At 39.5% G+C, this 19,344-nt stretch overlaps 1 protein-coding gene across 2 annotated transcripts in view; it reads left to right on the top strand.

The window, feature by feature from the left end:
- The window catches only part of CHRNA5 (cholinergic receptor nicotinic alpha 5 subunit), a gene marked incomplete at both ends in the record, with an annotated part of 50,748 nt that extends 35,490 nt beyond the window's left edge, over positions 1-15,258 (top strand). The window contains 5 exons of one of the 2 annotated variants that reach the window (XM_079700723.1): positions 2,964-3,115; positions 7,850-7,894; positions 9,442-9,551; positions 11,219-12,050; positions 15,097-15,258. In XM_079700723.1, coding sequence (XP_079556849.1) covers positions 2,964-3,115; positions 7,850-7,894; positions 9,442-9,551; positions 11,219-12,050; positions 15,097-15,258 — 1,301 coding nt within the window. Of the gene's footprint in view, positions 1-2,963; positions 3,116-7,849; positions 7,895-9,441; positions 9,552-11,218; positions 12,051-15,096 lie in introns of those variants that run through there. The other variant, XM_079700724.1, reaches the window with a different exon arrangement.
- Positions 15,259-19,344: the final 4,086 nt, after the last annotated feature.

The following is a 19,344-nucleotide window of genomic DNA, read 5'->3' as shown; positions in this document are numbered from 1 at the left end:
CAGTGAATTCCACAATTGTGTCTTCCATTTCACTTATCCATTCTTCTGCCCCAGTTATTCTGCTATTGATTCCTTCTAGTGTATTTTTCATTTCAGTTATTGTATTGTTCATCTCCATTTGTTCTTTAATTCTTCTAAGTCTTTGTTGAACATTTCTTGCATCTTGTCGATCTTTGCCTCCATTCTATTTCCAAGGTCCTGGATCATCTTCACTATCATTATTCTGAATTCTTTTTCTGGAAGGTTGCCTATCTCTACTTCATGTAGTTGTTTTTCTGGGGTTTTGTCTTGTTCCTTCATCTGGTATGTAGCTCTCTGCCTTTTTTCTTGTCTATCTTTCTGTGAATGTGGTTTTTGTTCCACAGGCTGCAAGATTGTAGTTCTTCTTGCTTCTGCTGTCTGCCCTCTGGTGGATGAGGCTAAGAGGCTTGTGCAAGTTTTCTGATGGGAGGGACTGGTGGTGGTAGAGCTGGCTGTTGCTGTGGGCAGAGCTCAGTAAAACTTTAATCTGCTTGTCTGCTGATGGGTGGGGCTGGGTTCCCTCCTTGTTGCTTGTTTGGCCTGAGGCGACCCAACACTGGAGCCTATGCAGGCTCTTTGGTGGGGCTAATGGCAGACCCTGGGAGGGCTCACGCCAAGGAGTATTTCCCAGAACTTCTGCTGCCAGTGTCCTTGTCCTCACGGTGAGCCACAGCCACCCCCCGCCTCTGCGGGATACCCTCTAACACCAGCAGGTGGGTCTGGTTCAGTCTCCTATGGGATCACTGCTCCTTCCCCTGGGTCCTGATGTGCACACTACTTTGTGTGTGCCCTCCAAGAGTGGAATCTCTGTTTCCCCCAGTCCTGTTGAAGTCCTGCAATCAATTCCTACTAGCCTTCAAAGTCTGATTCTCTAGGAATTCCTCCTCCCATTGCTGGACCTCCAGGTTGGGAAGCCTGACATGGGGCTCAGAACCTTCACTCCAGTGGGTGGACTTCTGTGGTATAAGTGTTCTCTATTTTGTGGGTCGCCCACCCAGCAGTTATGGGATTTGATTTTATTGTGATTGCGCCCCTCCTACCATCTCATTGTGGCTTCTCCTTTGTCTTTGGATGTGGGGTATCTTTTTTGGTGAGTTCCAGTGTCTTTCTGTTCATGATTGTTGAGCAGTTAGTTGTGATTCCGGTGCTCTTGCAGGAGGGAGTGAGAGCACGTCCTTCTACTCCGCCATCTTGAACCAGTCTCCCCTCATTTCCTCTTTAAGCAGTGAGGGAAGAAAAACTACTCTTAAGTAACTACTGTGATCAATACTAAGTATTATACTTTAGGAATGCCAAACTAAAGAAATGATTCCTACGTTCCAGGATATTGGTTTCTTTGGTGACCCAAGACTTATGTGACGTAATTGAAAAATAATGCAGAACAGTATGATATAAATGAGAACAGTATAGTACAAATGCCCCTGGATTCCAAGGAACCTAGGTTGAAAGTGATTGATTTAAAGTATTTATTTTGAGTAGGTTGAGCACATGTTAACTATTCACAACAACTTTTTTTTAATATATATAAATTTATTTATTTTTGGCTGCATTGGGTCTTCACTGCTGTGCACTGGCTTTCTCTAGTTGCGGTGAGCAGGGGCTAGTCTTCGTTGTGGTGCGCGGGCTTCTTATTGTGGTGGCTTCTCTTGTTGCGGAGCATGGGCTCTAGGCGTGTGCGCTTCAGTAGTTGTGGCACGTGAGCTCAGTAGTTGTGGGCTCTAGAGTGGACTCTAGAGTGCAAACTCAGTAGTTGTGGCACACAGGCTTAGTTGCTCCATGGCATGTGGGATCTTGAACCAGGGCCCCAAGCTTCGTCCCCTGAATTGTCAAGCGGATTCTTAACCACTGCACCACCAGGGAAGTCCTCACAACAACTTTTAAAATATAATTTTTTAGTTTGATTCAGTTTCTATAGAATTTAGCTTATATACAGTATCACATTTTTGGAGCCAGTCCTTACTACTGGGCTGTAAATGTGGATGCTGTCTTTGATTACCAGTGTATTTCCAGCATCTGGCATGGTGCCTGATACAAGGCACATTCTGTTAAATGTTTGTTGAATGAATGAATGAATGAACAAACACTGGTGTGGGCTTGAGGTCTCAGCATGTGATATTAAGTTCTTTTAGAAAGTTGTCACAAGGTGGAAGATGTTAGGGTGGAAAGAGCAAAAGGTAGAGGGGAGGCCTTCAGACCTCTGCCACTGATGAGTTCTATAGCACTGGCCTTTCTGGTCATATATCCTCATTTGTGAAGTGAGGGAATGTATTGGATCATCTCCCTCTTAATATTTTGAGGTTTATGAGCAGTATAAACTTAAAACATTTAGAACCAGCTAAAGAAACATGACCTCTAAGTAGAATTTGAGTGCACCATTAAGGTTTTGTGCTAAAATACCACTGACCTTTGCACCTGGCAAATTTTATCTTTTTTTTTTTTAAGTCTTAGGCCCTAAGGTAATTGTATACAAATGTATAGCAAACAAATGTATGACAAATCTGAATAATTTGTTCAATATTTATATATTTGTATATTAAAAGCATGTAAATTAAAGCATGTTTATTTTACATTTATAGTTGATCAATAAACTTTAATATGTCTGTTTTCTAGGTTTGGAATTTTATGACATGCAACCCCCCTAGCCCTGGTAATTTAAAAGCTTTTGTTACTTAGATTTTAAATTACTCTGTATTAAGTACTGAGTGCTTCTTTCGGAATTCAGCATATTTCCATGTGAATAATCTGATTTAACTAAGAAATATATCTGAACCAGAGTGTCCCTTATTGATCACAAACATTTTAAAATCTCCTTCATTTTAAAATCGCCTTTGACAATAGCCTAAATAATACTTTGGTTCATTAGTAATGCAAAACTTTTTTAAAGTAGAGGTATTTGGTGGGAGAGAAGCCAATTCACTAACTTTAAAAAATTTGTTATACAGGATTAGCTGAACCATCCTTTGTTGCCAAACATGAAGATAGTTTGTTTAAGGATTTATTTCAAGACTACGAGAGATGGGTTCGTCCAGTGGAACACCTGAATGACAAAATAAAAATAAAGTTTGGCCTTGCAATATCTCAATTAGTGGATGTGGTAGGTGTGCATATCATTCCATATTCAATTTCACACAGATCTATGGAGAGCCTATTGTGTGCCCAGGCACCGTGCTCGGCTGCAAAGATTACAAAGGTGAATGAACATAGTCCTTTTCCTCCAGGAACTCACCAGGGAAAAACAATTATTGCACCACAGACATAGGAATACTGTATGTTTATATAATCTTGTGTAGTTTAGAAATCATTTTATCTCATTTGGTAATTAAAATAGGTCTATTTTTTAATAAATTCAAAGATATTAAACCCTTTATATGGAAGTTTCTCCTTAAATGTGTTAAAAAATATGACCAAAAAGTCAAAAATTTTAAAAGAAAAAAAACCAAGAGTTAGAGTTGTAGATTTTTAGGACCGAAAAGGGATCTCAACAGATCATTGCCTCAGTATCACACTTAAAACATTTCTTGGGTTTTTCCATGTGACATTTACCAGGTAGTAAATTCCCCATCATAACTTGTTCTTATTGTCAAGAGATTATTTCTATTTTAAACTAAAAGGTTCACGCTAATTTTTAAACTAGTTTCTTCTTTTTCTGATCATGTTAATCAATAATTGTTTCCCTGTTGTGTTCCCAGAATAGTCAAATATGTGTGTGTGTTTGTATGGATGGATATAGATAACATTTATAGGTGTGCCTTTATTTTCTGATTAGAGAAGCAATGCATGATTTTTGGAAAGAGTTGAGAAAGTTCAAAAAAATACAAATAAGAAAATAAAACTTGACTGTAATTCTACCACCCAGAAATGACCATTGGTAACATTTTGTTGTATTTCTTGCCAGTTTTTTCTTTGTGAATATGTTACAAAATTGAAATATTATTTTAGATATAATTTTGATTACTGCTTTTTCCCCTATTGTTACATGATGAACATTTTCTTATGTTATTACATAATCTTCAAATGTAATTTTTAATGGCTATATTTCATTTATAATTTATTTAAACATTCTCTTATTGTTGGCAGAAGCTTGTTCCCAATTTTTCCTATTATAAAGGACAATGATGAATATTTGTACGTAAATGTTTGAATTTCTCCTTTCCTTAAGAAAGGTGATAAATCAAAGGATATACATTTTTGAAGTCTGTTGACTGATATATGTAACCTAATTGCTTCCAGAATGATCAATGAATATGGACTCTGTGCTTGATCCTTTGCTAGGCAATACAGGAAGATTTTAAATATAAATTAAACATAGCGAAGTAGGAAGTAAGTTAGTAGGGCTTGCTTTCAATTTTTCTTTCTAGCTGGGACTGTCAGCATGTAAATGGAGTAAGTGTAGAATGCTGCAGTACTAAATCGTGATGTCACAGAGATCTGGGATTTCAGATCTTGATGACTGAGATTATCAAAGAAGCCTGGGTAGAAGAAGTGGCACTTGAGCTGGGCTTGTGCTAAGTGTAGGATCTGGCATGCAGAGAGGAAAGAACCTTAATAACAAGGAACAGTATAATCACAGGTACATAAGCGATACTGAGCCTTTTTGTTCGGCTGTTTAGATTGATGATCTGACTGGATGGTAGAGGAGGTGAGGAGTGATGCCTGTGTGCCACTGTGCCTTTGCCCCTGCCATTGCTTCTGTTTGGAGAACTTTCCTTCTCAGCACAAGCCATTTATCCTTCAAGGCCAAATTCATCTGTCAGACTCTGAAATCCAAACTTCCTAAGACAGTCTCTCTTCTGTTCCAGTTACACTGACTGGCACTCATGTGCTGGCAGGGCCGCCTCAAAGCAGAGTGAGCTTTAGTCCTTGTGTCTGTCCCAGAGCCTAGCATGGCGTCTGGCATGTAGTAAATGCTGAATGAATGAGAGATCTGATGGGTAACAGACATGGTAAAAGCAGTACTTTAAGAGGATCAATAAGATAGTTAAATACATACGTGGCTTCAAAGAGTGAAAGATTAGAAGCTTGAGAGGCAAGTTAGACCAAATATAAAAAGGAACAGGACTTGACCACTGAATATGGAGGGAGGTGTCTTATTTTGAAGCCTAGGTGGTTAGAAGGGTAACCAATTTGAAAGAGAAAATTGGTTGTTATGGGGGCAGGGCAGAAAAGACAACGGGTTTGCTTTTGGTATGAGGTCATTGTGGTACATTCAAAAGAAAATGTTCACTGAGGCCCTTGTAAGGTCAAGACTGGCTCCGAGGTGAGAGATGAGGCTGAGGATGTCAGTTTGGAATTGCTGGCCTGGGGATGATTGTTGAAAACTTTGAATTGATGCAGTTTTAAAGCAGAGAGAGCAGGAGCCTGATCCTTGAAGAACATTCATAGAAAGTGGTAGAAGCAAGGGTTAGCCAAGCAGAGACATTGAGGAAGGGCTGCTTCTTGAGAGAAGAGCCCAGAAAATATACGGTCAGTGACAATGAGAGGGGAGGAGGACTGGAGTCAAGGAAGATGAGGGTCAAGGGCCCTGGACATTGATAGAAGCTTCACTGAATTGCTTCTCAGTGGGTTTATGTTCCTTTTAATCACTAAGGTCTTTGCCCCGCAACCTTGTGATCATGTTTAGTGGCTCTTCCTTGAAGTTTCCTCAGATTCCTATCTTATTTCCTATGTGTTCTCGCTCTGTCTTTTTAAAATATCAGTGTTGGCTTGTTTGTTTTGATTTTATTTTTATGGTCAGGTTAAAAAAAACCCTATTACCCCTAAAACTTTTCTGCTATGCTTATGTAGTTAACATTTCTTTATCTGTGGTTTCCTCCTGAGTATCATCATACATTTGTCTTCACTCAGTTTGGGTTTTTTTTTAATTAATCAATTTATTTATTTATTTATTTTTGGCTGAGTTGGGTCTTTGTTGCTGCACGCGGGCTTTTTCTAGTTGCGGCAAGAGGGGGCTACTCTTCATTGTGGTGCGGGGGCTTCTCATTGTGGTGGCTTCTCTTGTTGCAGAGCGCAGGCTTCAGTAGTTGTGGCTCATGGGCTCTAGAGCGCAGGCTCAGTAGTTGTGGTGCAAGGGCTTAGTTGCTCCGCGGCATGTGGGATCTTCCCGGACCAGGGCTCGAACCTGTGTCCCCTGCATTGACAGGTGGATTCTTAACCACTGCGCCACCAGGGAAGTCCCTCAGTTTGGTTTTTGTTGCATCCTGCACTGTGTTGAACACGCGATAGATGCTCAAGGGATACTTGAGGTTAAAAGAGGCTGTATCCCCTAAGGCAATGGCTAACCCACATCTTTGGGGCCAGTTGTGAACTTATGGGTTTTTCTTTTATCTCTGTTACTATTAAAGATACTAAGTATGGACTAGGTCCTAGCTCACAGAGCAAAATCTATGTGTGTTCACATTTTTCTGGTGAAAAGTTCTATAATTTTCATTAGATTCTCAAAGACGGCCTACTGCCATGCAGCATCACAGGTAATATGTTTACCAGAACTTTCCTAATTTTTAATGCCTCTGGTTAGAACTTTTGTCTGAAAGGCATATTCTAATACAGGGCTCAGCAGTTATTCTGGATGGTGTGTGACTTTGGGGTGGACAGTAGAGCTGGTGGCGTAACATTTAAATTTTGGAGTTTTGAGTTTTAGAATCGGTTTTACCATTAATTGGTGGTGTGATTTTAAGCAAGTTGCCTCACTGGGTCAGTTTTCATATTTGCAAAATGAAGGGATTACAGTAGATAAAATCTCTAGGTCCTTTCCAGCTCTAGTGTTTTAATCAAGGAAAATTGCTCATTGGAAGACACAGTGTAAGAGGGATGGCCATGCTGTATTTCCTAGGACCCATTCTTTCCATGTAGGGACCTAACAGCTGTCTTTGTCCCTAAGGATGTGCTTCCTTCTGGCCTCCTCCTTTCTCCTAGGTCATTCACTTGTTGTTCAGATGGGATAGGGAATGGAAACACTCCAGTCACCTAAGCTATTTATATCCCATCCTCTCTACCCAACTGTAGGGATTGCCTCGTGCTTCTGTGTGTCTGTGTGCTCTGAGCATTGTCTCCTACACAAGGTCTATTTGTGGTTGATGATCATGATGATCTTTTACTGGTTCAGTTGGCTCCATGATATTTCAGTAAAACTTAATGAAAGAGTTATCACTTTAATTAGGCCTTGAAAATTCAGTGAAGGACTGGCATAAGTGAAGGTAAGACAGCAGGAAGGTGTAAGTAGCAAGGACCCCTGGTCCTCTAGAAAAGTAGGATGTAAAAGCTTTATGAAGTTGCCATTCAAGGGTCTGACCTCCATATTTTTTTCTACGTAACAGCTCCATGGAGAGATTCAAATATGTGCCTCAGCAGAAGCAAATGACAAGTTATAGTCCCTCAAGAATGCACACATTGTATCTCACTGATTGTAAGATGCATATTTTTCCACATTTTAGCACTTCTGAAGTCAAGATGTCTTATAATTAATGACAACTTACAATTCATTATCAGCCTTTTTCTTTCTTAGTGCTAAGTACATAAAATAATGTTGTGATTCTTAGATTGCATCTTAGATTTGAGGAAATGTAGTAGCTGAGACTATTAATATTAAATCTAAAAATGGTGCCAGTGGTGTCCTTTCGGGCAGCTTATCTGAAATACAGAGTATGTTGGAAGGAATAATGTGAAATTAGGCTGGGAAAATATCCTGCTTTTCTAGAGAACCGGATTGATGAACAGAACGTAGGTATTATATAGAGAGGAGTGTTTATATAAAACTGAGAAAATTCTTATTTAAACAATTATTGTTTCCATAATTGAAATAATCAGCCTTATTTAAATTTTTATTTCATAGGATGAGAAAAATCAGTTAATGACAACCAATGTCTGGTTGAAGCAGGTATGTATAAAATTCAAAGGGTCACCCAACTGTTGACTGGTGCCACTGTTATTACAGGGTTTGTAGCATGAGTATCTGGTCTTGGTGGATTGGCAGGAGGCTGAAGGATGAGGTAGATGGAGTCTTGTATTCGTTCAGTTAATATTATTTGAGTGCCCGCTATATGCCAGGCACTGTTCTGGGCACTGGGGAAACAGCAGTGAACAAAACAGACAAAAGTCTAGGCCCTCAAGGAACTTCATTCCAATGGGGGGAATAAATAGGAAGTTATATGGTACCTTTCAAGCTGATAAGCTTGGAGAAAAATACACTGGGAAAGCAGATAGGGAGTGTTGGGGACTGTACTTTTAAATAGGATGGGCAGGGGAAGTACTGCTGAGAAGGTAATATTTGAACAAAGACTTGAAGGAGGGGGAGAAGCAAGCTATGTGAGTATCTGGGGGAGGACTGTTCCAGGCAGAGGGACACAAATGTGAAAAGGTCCTGAGGCTGGAGGGTGCCTGGCGTGTTCAGGGAGCAGCAAAGAAGCCAGCTGGCTGGAGGTGAGTGGCCATGGGATGGTGCAGGAGATGAGGTCAGTGAAGCAACAGGAGGCCGATGGGTGTTCCTAGCATAGGTTATGAGTAGTGGCTTCTAGGCCACTCTAGGGTTTTGGCTTTTACTCTTAAGTGAGATGGGAACAGGCAAGAATGTAATGATTTATTTTTATGTTCATAGTCTCTCTTATATAAAGGACTTCTTTTCTTTCTGGGCCAGATGTCCCCAACTGCTGTTGAGTGCTTCCCTTTGTTCTTTATTATTGCTGATTTTTAATACCTACTGCCAGTTTCCTAACCCCCAATTCCTGAAAGACATGTGTGCTTTCCTTGGGGTGCAAGTCTTTTTTTTTTTTTTTTTTTTTTTTTTTGCGGTATGTGGGCCTCTCACTGTTGTGGCCTCTCCCGTTGCGGAGCACAGGCTCTGACGCGCAGGCTCAGCAGCCATGGCCCACGGGCCCAGCCGCTCTGTGGCATGTGGGATCTTCCCGGACCAGGGCATGAACCCGTGTCCCCTGCATCGGCAGGGAAGCCCGGGGTGCAAGTCTTGACGTGATCACAGAATTCTTACTGTGTGGAGGTAGGACAAGGTGTTTAACTATGTGAAATGTGTAATAAATCCAACTGCTCTTTGCATGGACCAGTACAGCCAGTCATTGACAAGACAGCTAGAAAAGAGAATGTTTCCCTTGAACTTGGACTTTAGGTGCCCATGGCTGCAGCTCCTGGGCATGGTCAGCTGGTGGGAGAAGAGGTGTTGAGCAGATCCATGAACGTATGCAGCTCTGGTCCTTGCCTGTGTCTCCTGAGGACCATGGCTAGAGCCACCACATGAGGGGACAGGGCTATATCCTCCAGTGCCCATAAGAAGGACGTGGAGGTGAGTTTTCTTTATTGGGAGTAGAGGTGACTTCGTGTCTAAAGTGTCTGGATTTGGCAAAGAGAGTATAGCTTTCAGTGTTTTTGACTGTTAATGTTATTGAAATTGAGTCAGGTTTCTTTGTTTTAAAGGAATGGATAGATGTAAAACTGAGATGGAACCCTGATGACTACAGTGGAATAAAAGTTATACGAGTCCCTTCAGACTCTCTCTGGACGCCAGACATTGTTTTGTTTGATAAGTAAGTTATATCCAGAATACCATTTTCTGTTTCCAAAAGAAAACAACTGTATTACTATTAGGCACTAGTCATTTTTCTTCCTTTTGAAAATTGTTTAGCTATAAAGTCAGAGGACTTAATCTTGTGTTCTCTCATTTCATGAACCTACAAATAGGTTCTGTGGATCCTCTCCCTTTTTTTGGTATATTGTTTTCTGATCATAAGTGTTCTTGGATTTCAAAAATTTGTAAAACATTTGGGAAGTCCAAAAAGGTATCAGGAAGTTGGGGGGAATATAACTAATCCCGTTATACCATCACTTGGTAGCAACCACTGTTATAAACTTACATGTATGGTGGACTTACTCTGTGCCTGGCATTATGCTCGGTGCCTTATCTTTATTCATTCAGTTCTCAAGATAACCTTATGAACCAGGTACGATCACATCTATTTGACAGATGAGAAAATGGAGGCCAAAGATAGTTACACTTGTCCAGGATCACACAGCTCACACGTGGTGCGTGGGGAGTAGCCTGACATCCCCATTTACACTCTTATTTTCTAGGCTACATATTTGGCAGACTGCCTTCCAGATTTTTTGGTAATGGTTAAAAATAGTTAAGGTCATCCTTTATGTTTAAATGTGCATCCTTCTAATTTTGCTTTAAATACTGTATAATAATTTCCCACAGTAAGGAATGTTGGACTAATTATTAACTCATATTTGTAGGTATTCTACCTAAGTGTGTTTTGAGGATGGTTTTTAACTTAGGGGAGAGGATACTTCTGGATGCCAGTTTCATTTTTTTCTAGGACCAACCACTCCAGGACATTTCTGGGAATTTGTGCTTATCCTAATGCACTTTGTCTTGTTTGCAAGAAGGCATTGACATGAGGACAGAGCAAATGCTAAGCAAAAAATATCTCTCACTTTTCAAACCTTTACCTCCATGCTTCTCAACGTGGAAGGAGTGAACAAAGCTGCATGCAAGGAGTGAACAAAGCATGATGCAGCTTCCTGGAGCATCATTTTACTCTAAGTCATTGCAAACATTTTTATATTTAACATGGATATATTACATAGGAGTGTGCAAAAGTCACATGAATTTTAAGATAGAGAACAATATTTCGAAGATAGCTCATGTTGGTGGTGATGTTTCCTGCTAGACTTCTCCAGTGCGTGAGTTCACATGATGGCAGAGTTGGAGAGGGATGGCTGTTTTCCAGGGCTGTGCCCAGCTTGGGGCTGTTGTTCTTTCCCTGTCAGTGTAGGAAGCATCCAGTATCTGTCATGGAGGGAGAGGAGCACTGAGGGAAGAGGGGGGCGTCTAGGAGTGTGGATTCAGGTTCTGGCTCTGTGCACATCCCTTGTTATCAATAGCCTAATTCCATTTTGTGTGTAATCAAAGTGAAATCATTTCAACCACTTGAATCTCAGGATCCTGTGAATATAGATCTGTCAGTCCTGGAGTAGATATGGAAATAGGGGTTTAGTTTCAATGGAGTTAGATATTTAAGGGCAGTGTCCTTAAACTAGAGTCCCCTACGTGGAGCAGGTATATCTCAAGTGTAATAATTTTAAAAAGTATTTCATGCTATGGTATAGGTTTTCTTTTATATTAGGCTTGTAAAACGCATGCCCGGGGTGTTTAATCTCTGCATTGTTACTGTGCATGTGTGTATTTCAGTGCAGATGGACGTTTTGAAGGGGCCAGTACGAAAACTGTCGTCAGGTACGACGGCACTGTTACCTGGACTCCACCGGCAAACTACAAAAGTTCCTGTATCATTGATGTCACATTTTTCCCATTTGATCTCCAAAACTGTTCCATGAAATTTGGTTCTTGGACTTACGATGGATCACAGGTTGATATAATTTTGGAGGACCAAGATGTTGACAAGAGAGATTTTTTTGATAATGGAGAATGGGAAATTGTGAGCGCAACAGGAAGCAAAGGAAACAGAACCGACAGCTGTTGCTGGTATCCTTACATCACTTACTCCTTTGTAATTAAGCGTCTGCCTCTCTTTTATACCTTGTTCCTTATTATACCCTGTATTGGGCTCTCGTTTTTAACCATACTTGTCTTCTATCTTCCTTCAAATGAAGGTGAAAAGATTTGTCTCTGCACTTCAGTACTCGTGTCTCTGACTGTCTTCCTTCTTGTTATTGAAGAGATCATACCCTCATCTTCCAAAGTCATACCTCTGATTGGAGAGTACCTGGTGTTCACCATGATTTTTGTGACACTATCCATCATGGTCACTGTCTTTGCTATCAACATCCATCACCGTTCTTCCTCAACACATAACGCTATGGCTCCGTGGGTCCGCAAGATATTTCTTCAGAAGCTTCCGACGCTGCTTTGCATGCGAAGTCATGTAGATAGGTGCTTCAGTCAGAAGGAGGAAACTGAGAGCAGCCGTGGACCAAAATCTTCTAGAAACACACTGGAAGCTGCACTTGATTCCATTCGCTACATTACAAGACACGTCATGAAGGAGAATGATGTCCGTGAGGTCTGTGACTGCATATATTTACAAATGCAGATCTGTTTTCATTCTAAGTCGGGCAAACAGCATGACCCTTAAGACTAAGCATAGCTTGAGGGCCAGAGATGTTGACACACTGTTCAGTAAAAGATCTTTACTAAAATTTCAGTTAAAATATCTGCAAAATGTGGCATGTACACAAATCTCACGTCTCCTTTTCCCCCATCAGCATCTTGGATGACTTTTGAAAACACTTTGTGTTATGCTGACTGTTCTGTTATTCTAAGGCATAGTAATCCTGCTGTTTGGTTTTTGGCTCTGACGTGATTAACTGTTTTAATTTGATCTTCAGTAACTTTGTTTCTGGATTCTATAGTAATCTGCAGGCACAACTGCATTATAGTTTATCAAAAGTGATTTCATTTTTTAAAGAATGAGTCTAATGGAGCCTTTATAAATACAGCCAAGATATTTTTCTAGAATAAATCTTTTTGTTGTTCACTTATAAGAATGTTAGCGAAATCAAAAGCAGTGAGGTATTCTCAGGTGTTATATATTATACATCAACGTGTACAAGTGAAGCTTAGTGTAGTACTTAATAATATGCTTAATTTGCTTAAAAACAAAAATTTGCTCAAAACTTTATTATAGAAAAATAACTCACTGGCTCCTTATTTAAGGTTAATATTTAAAATGCAAGAATTGAACTATGAATACATTTTATTAATGTGATCATATTGAATTGGAGTTTTCTTTCAAAACATGTAATATTTCAGTCTTGTCACTATTCTTTATTTCTATTGTGTAATTTATTTATTTATTTATTTATTTATTTATTTATTTATGGCTGCGTTGGATCTTTGTTGCTGCACGTGGCTTTCTCTAGTTGCAGCAAGCGGGGGCTACTCTTCGTTGCGGTGCACGGGCTTCTCATTGCGGTGGCTTCTCTTGTTGCAGAGCACAGGCTCTAGGCGCATGGGCTTCAGTAGTTGTAGCATGCGGACTCAGTAGTTGTGGCTCGCGGGCTTAGTTGCTCCGAGGCATGTGGGATCCTCCCAGACCAGGGCTCGAACCCACGTCCCCTGCATTGGCAGATGGATTCTTAACCACTGTGCCACCAGGGAAGCCCTGTGTAATATTTTTAAAGCTATGACTATAGTACTATTTTCATAATTGAATTTACTTTGAATAGTCGCACTAAAATTATATGAATTCTCTCACAGATATAGAGGACAAACTAGTGGTTACCAGTGGTGAAAGGAAAGAGGGGGGAAAGGTAGGGGCAGGGGACTAAGAAGTACAAACTACTATATATAAAAAAGCTATCAAGATATATTGTACAGCACAGGGAATATAGCCAATATTTTATAATAACTTAAATGGAGTATAATCTATAAACATTTAGAATAACTGTGTTGTACACCTGAAACTAATATAATCAAAAAATAATAAAATAGTACTTAGAATAAAAAATGTATATGGATTCTAATCTCTAAAGCCTTTTTAAATGGAAAAATTTCTAGCAGGCGTGGTAAGCAGGTGGAATGAATCCGGTAAAATAACAGCCCTCCCCCCAAAGGGACATTTGACATATGTTTCTAATAAACTTTTAAAAAAATTTTATTGAAGTATAGTTGATTTACAATGTTGTTTTAATCTAATAAACTTTTTTTGTGTGTGTGTGGTACGCGGGCCTCTCACTGTTATGGCCTCTCCTGTCGCAGAGCACAGGCTCCAGACGCAGAGGCTCAGCAGCCATGGCTCACGAGCCCAGCCGCTCCGCGGCATGCGGGATCCTCCCGGACCAGAGCACGAACCCGCGTCCCCTGCATCAGCAGGCGGGCTCTTAACCATTGCGCCACCAGGGAAGCCCTCTAATAAACTTTTAATGCTTGTGGATCATAAAGTTTCTATTTGGTGTAAGTATAATTAGTTTATAAGGTGAAGCTATCAATGGAGTCTTAAAATATACAGATATTAGGGGCTTCCCTGGTGGCGCAGTGGTTAAGAATCCGCCTGCCAATGCAGAGGACACAGGTTCGAGCCCTGGTCTGGGAAGATCCCACATGCCGTGGAGCAACTAAGCCCGTGCTCCACAACTACTGAGCCTGTGCTCTAGAGCCCACGAGCCACAACTACTGAAGCCCGCGTGCCTAGAACCCATGCTCCACAAGAGAAGCCACCACAATGAGAAGCCCGTGCACCACAACGAAGAGTAGCCCCCACTCGCCACAATTAGAGAAAGCCAGTGCCCAGCAACGAAGACACAACACAGCCAAAAATAAATAAATAAATTTTAAAAAATACAGATACTAGATAATGATATGGATTGAGATGGGATTTAATGAATGTCTGCAAAGTGTTGTGCAAAAGGATCCGGGCTCCTTCCAAGAGGGCCAGTAAATGGGGTTTATTTTCAGGGGAAAAACTTATAAGTAGAGAAGCAGTAGGGTGTTTGTAATCCTCTAAACTCTATATTATCCTGAAACTCGGGGCACAGTTCCTGTAGAAGACCCGGTGCTTCATAGAGAACAGGGGCTAGGGAAGCTCGTGGTCAAGGAAGTGGCCTGGTGGGAGGGAACCTCTGGTGCTCGAGGCCTGGTCTCAGCCTGCCCTTTCCTTGAGGTCACTCACACCTGCTGAGCCAGCTCCCTGCTTGGGCTGCGAAAACAAGGAGGGAATGAGCTCACCAGAAGCTCTGAGCTCATGAGCTTAGGTTAAAATGGTCCCTAGGAAATCCTAGGAAAATAAAGCAGGTGAGGTGAGGAAGAAGATTAACAGCTGTTGAATACATATTATTCTGAACCAACTTTTAATTTGTCATGAAATTAACTTCAGGCTGGATTATCTTCAAAAATTAAAATAAGTAAACACTACTGGGCCGAACAAGTAATAAAGATAACTGTATATAGTAAGAATTTAAAAGATGTTTTAAAGTTTATTATAAAATATCTAAGTACTATATTTTATTAAAATTCTATCAAAATAACCCACTTATATTACAAGTTGACGTGTAAATTTATGAACTTTGTGTCTTAATTATTTAACATGGGTATTTTGTTTTTTGATACAGGTTGTTGAAGATTGGAAATTCATAGCCCAGGTTCTTGATCGCATGTTTCTGTGGACTTTTCTTCTGGTTTCAATTGTTGGATCTCTTGGGCTTTTTGTTCCAGTTATCTATAAATGGGCAAATATAATAGTACCAATTCATATTGGAAACGCAAATAAGTGACACTTCCCTAGGGGCTGTAGTAGGAATTTAGTTAAAAGGCACATATCTCTTATGGCACCTATAAAATTATGAAAATGTAAATTGTGTTTAAAATTTGATGCAAGCTTCAACAGATTAACAGACACTAACATCAGTTTATCTTAATAGATTGCCCATTAGAACATCTACCTGCATGACTGAAGTAATAACTGGCTGAATAACATTTGATCTTTTAAAAATAGCAGCACACAGTATTATCTAAACTGTACTAGTAAAAATCTAATGTTTGTATCCTGTCAATTAATTCTGCTTTGTAATTAACAGTTAAGTTCATCTTTTGACTGTGCTGGAAAATTCCTGTTGTATTTGAAGACTGATTTCATTTGGTAAAGGTACACATTTAAAAATTCTCTCTGTCCTGTATTCATTGGGTAAGAGCTAATCTTAAGTATAATATATTGCTGTATTAAATAAGCTGACTACTTGGTATGATAATGATTGAATGTGATGCTGCTTTTCCATAACCAACATTTTTTAAAAATGAAAAATGGGAATTGGAAACTCCTTTAAGGCTTACTTTATTTTGTAGATGCGTAAACTGAACAATTATTAACTATTTTTACAGCCTACCTTCCATTGTGAAATCATACACTAGATAACTCGTGTTGACATGCAGTAGCATATCCTTAACATTCATTTCAATCCTTTTGTCCACCTTTCCCCACAATTAATAGAACCACCTTCTATATAAATTCTGGTAGCATCTTTTTATCTTTGATCTTAGAAGTGTCCATGACAACTAAGTGAATCCCATTTTAAGAACACGTCTGTGGATACTACTAAATTGTTCTGTGAGAAAACCATCTTCTAAGATTAAAGGTGGTATTGTAATTATGTATAAGCATATTGTTACATACCTGTGATGTTTCAATTATATCTCTTTCATTCCAACAGTTACAGTACTAGAATATTAGTGTTGCAAGGGCCTTTAGACGTAATCTGGTCTTAGCCTATTACTACTTACTTATTCAATACAGTATCATGTATCACAGGTAGACAAGTTAAAATTTCATCTCTACTGTCATACAGAGTGAAGTAAGTCAGAAAGAGAAAAACAAATATCGTGTATTAACGCATATATGTGGAACCTAGAAAAATGGTACAGATGAACCGGTTTGCAGGGCAGAAATTGAGACACAGATATAGAGAACAAACGTATGGACACCAAGGGGGGAAAGCAGCAGCAGGGGGGATGAATTGGGCAATTGGGATTGACATGTATACACTGATGTGTATAAAATTGATGACTAATAAGAACCTGCTGTATAAAAAAATAAATAAAATTCAAAAAAATAAACAAAAACAGAAAAAAATTTTTTTTCATCTTTAATGTCCCTGACTCAGCTATGACCAGGAAGAAAATACTGACAGAAATCTTGTATTCGATTTTGAACTCTTAGCTCTTGAGAGAACAAATGCCTTATTTATTTATAGTAACAGGTCTAAGTTCAATTCAACACTCTTTGGAAGGCAGAAGGGATCCTGTCTAATTTGCCTTTTATTTTAGGCAGGTGTTTAATGCTATTTAGTGAGTGAAAGTCTCCTCGTTCGATGAGTTTAAATTGCCAGTTGGCTGTCATAGCATGTATATATCACCGATCCCTCTTATTATATCTCCACTACTATTACTTTAAAATTTTACATGTAAACACATTTTATAGAAATCTTCTTTCGGCTTACTGAAACATGAGCCACAGTGGGCTGCAATTTTGTCAGTTTTAGTTTTGCATAGGAAAAACATCATAATGACTAATGAGAAGATTAAAATGGTCTCTGTGAATCATCATCTCTTGCCAGTGGTTATTCAGATTCAGAAGTGGAGTATGGGATACTCTCTCCTTAATAATTTGTCTAAAGCAATGGTTCTCAACCAGGGGCAGTTTTGCCCCTGAGGGGCTATTTCTGGTCATCACACCTGGCAAGGGATGGGGGTATGTTATTAGCATCTAGTGGGTAGGGGCCAGGGTGCTGCTAAAGATCCTATAACGTACAGGACAGACCACCCCCCCCCAACACGGAATTATCTGGCCCAAAATGTTACTAGTGCTAAGGCTGAGAAACCCCGTTCTAAAGGTTCATTAACAATGACTGTGTGACTAGGCATAATTTTTCATAGTATAATAATTTAGAATTATGCAAGATAAATAACTGAGGCCATCTACAATGAGGGCATGGTCCTTAGACTCTTGAAAAACAGTAAAAAAAAAAAAAAAAAAAAAAGGTGCATGTTAAGAAATGATAGTAGTGAGACCTTACTGAAATAGTATAAACTGCAAGGAGATTGTGAGCTAAATAAGAAAACCATTGGGGGCTTCCCTGGTGGCGCAGTGGTTGAGAATCTGCCTGCTAATGCAGGGGACACGGGTTCGAGCCCTGGTCTGGGAAGATCCCACATGCCATGGAGCAACTAGGCCCGTGAGCCACAACTACTGATCCTGCGCGTCTGGAGCCTGTGCTCCGCAACAAAAGAGGCCGCGATAGCGAGAGGCCCGCGCACCGCGATGAAGAGTGGCCCCCGCTTGCCACAACTAGAGAAAGCCCTCACACAGAAACAAAGACCCAACACAGCCAAAAAATAAATAAACAAATGTGGGTTTAAAAAAAAAAAAAAAAAGAAAACCATTGGGAAATCCGTTGTGATACTGAACAAAACGATTTTTCGCATTTCTGAACAGTAAGGTTTTTTTTTTTAATCCAGTTACATCTCGACCACTAAAAAAAAAAAAACAGTTTTCATATTTAGTCCATTTTTACATGGTCCATAGCACAGCATGCTACTTATCACTGTAGAAGAATTATATTCTGACATTACCTTACCCAAAAGGCTGGTTCAATATTCATTTAGCCATAATTCTCTTGACATTTTTCTTGCATGAATCTTTTTTTTTAACAAAAGTCAAGACAACTGGATAATAAGTAAACCTTGAAATGTCAAAAGCAAAGCCAGTAGCTTGATGATAGGAAGTGATGATAGGAAGCTCTATTAAGAAAAAGCTTAAGTGTCAGACCTAAAACAATAAAACTCTTAGAAGAAAACAGGACAAATGCTTTATGACATTGGATTTGGCAATGATTTCTTGGATATGACACAAAAAGCACAGGTAATGAAAGAAAAAGCAGACAGATTGGACTTCATTAAAATTGAATTTTGTGCATCAAAAGACACTATTGACAGTAAAAAGGCAACCCACAGAATGGGAGAAAATATTTGCAAATCATATATCTGATAAAGGATTAATATCTAGAATACATAGCGACCTCCTAAAACTTAATAAAAAGCGCAATTCAAAAATGGACAAAGATCTTGAATAGACATTTCTCCAAAGAAGATACACAAATGGCCAATAAGCACGTGAAAAAATGCTCAAAATCACTAATCATTAGAGAAATGAAATCAAAACTACAATGAGATACTGACTCACAACCAATAGGTTTGCTATTATCAAAAAAACAAAACAAGTATGATGAAGATGTGGAGAAACTGGGGAGAATCCACCCTTGTGCATTGTTGGTGGCAATATAAAATGGTATAGTGGTGGAAAACAGTATGGCAGTTCCTCAAAAAATTAAAAATAGAATTGCCATATGATCGAGCAATTCCCCTTCTGGGTAAATCCCCAAAGGAACTGAAAGCAAGGTGTCGGAGAGAGTACACCCATGTTCATAGCAGCATTATCCACAACAGCTAAAACATGGGAGCAACCCAAGTGTCCATCAACAGATAAATGGATAAGCAAAATGTATATACTTAAAACTATTATTCAGCCTTAAAAAGTAAGGAAATTCTGCAATATGCTACAACATGGATGAACCTTAGGGACATTCTGTGAAGTGAAATAGGCCAGTCACAAAAAGACAAATACTGTATGATTCCACTTATATGAGGTACTTACAGTAGTCAAAGTCATAAAGACAAAGTGTAATGATGGTTGCTGGTGGGAGGGGAGAATGGGGAATTATTGTTTAACTGATCTATAGTTTTACAAGATGAAGAGTTATGGGGATGGATGGTGGTGATGGTTACACAACAATGTGAATATATTTAAT

The sequence above is a fragment of the Hyperoodon ampullatus genome (genome assembly GCF_949752795.1).
Source record: "Hyperoodon ampullatus genome assembly, chromosome: 3".
NCBI lineage: Eukaryota > Metazoa > Chordata > Mammalia > Artiodactyla > Ziphiidae > Hyperoodon > Hyperoodon ampullatus.
Note: the sequence above shows the minus strand (reverse complement) of the source record. Positions and strands in the feature narration are given on the sequence as shown.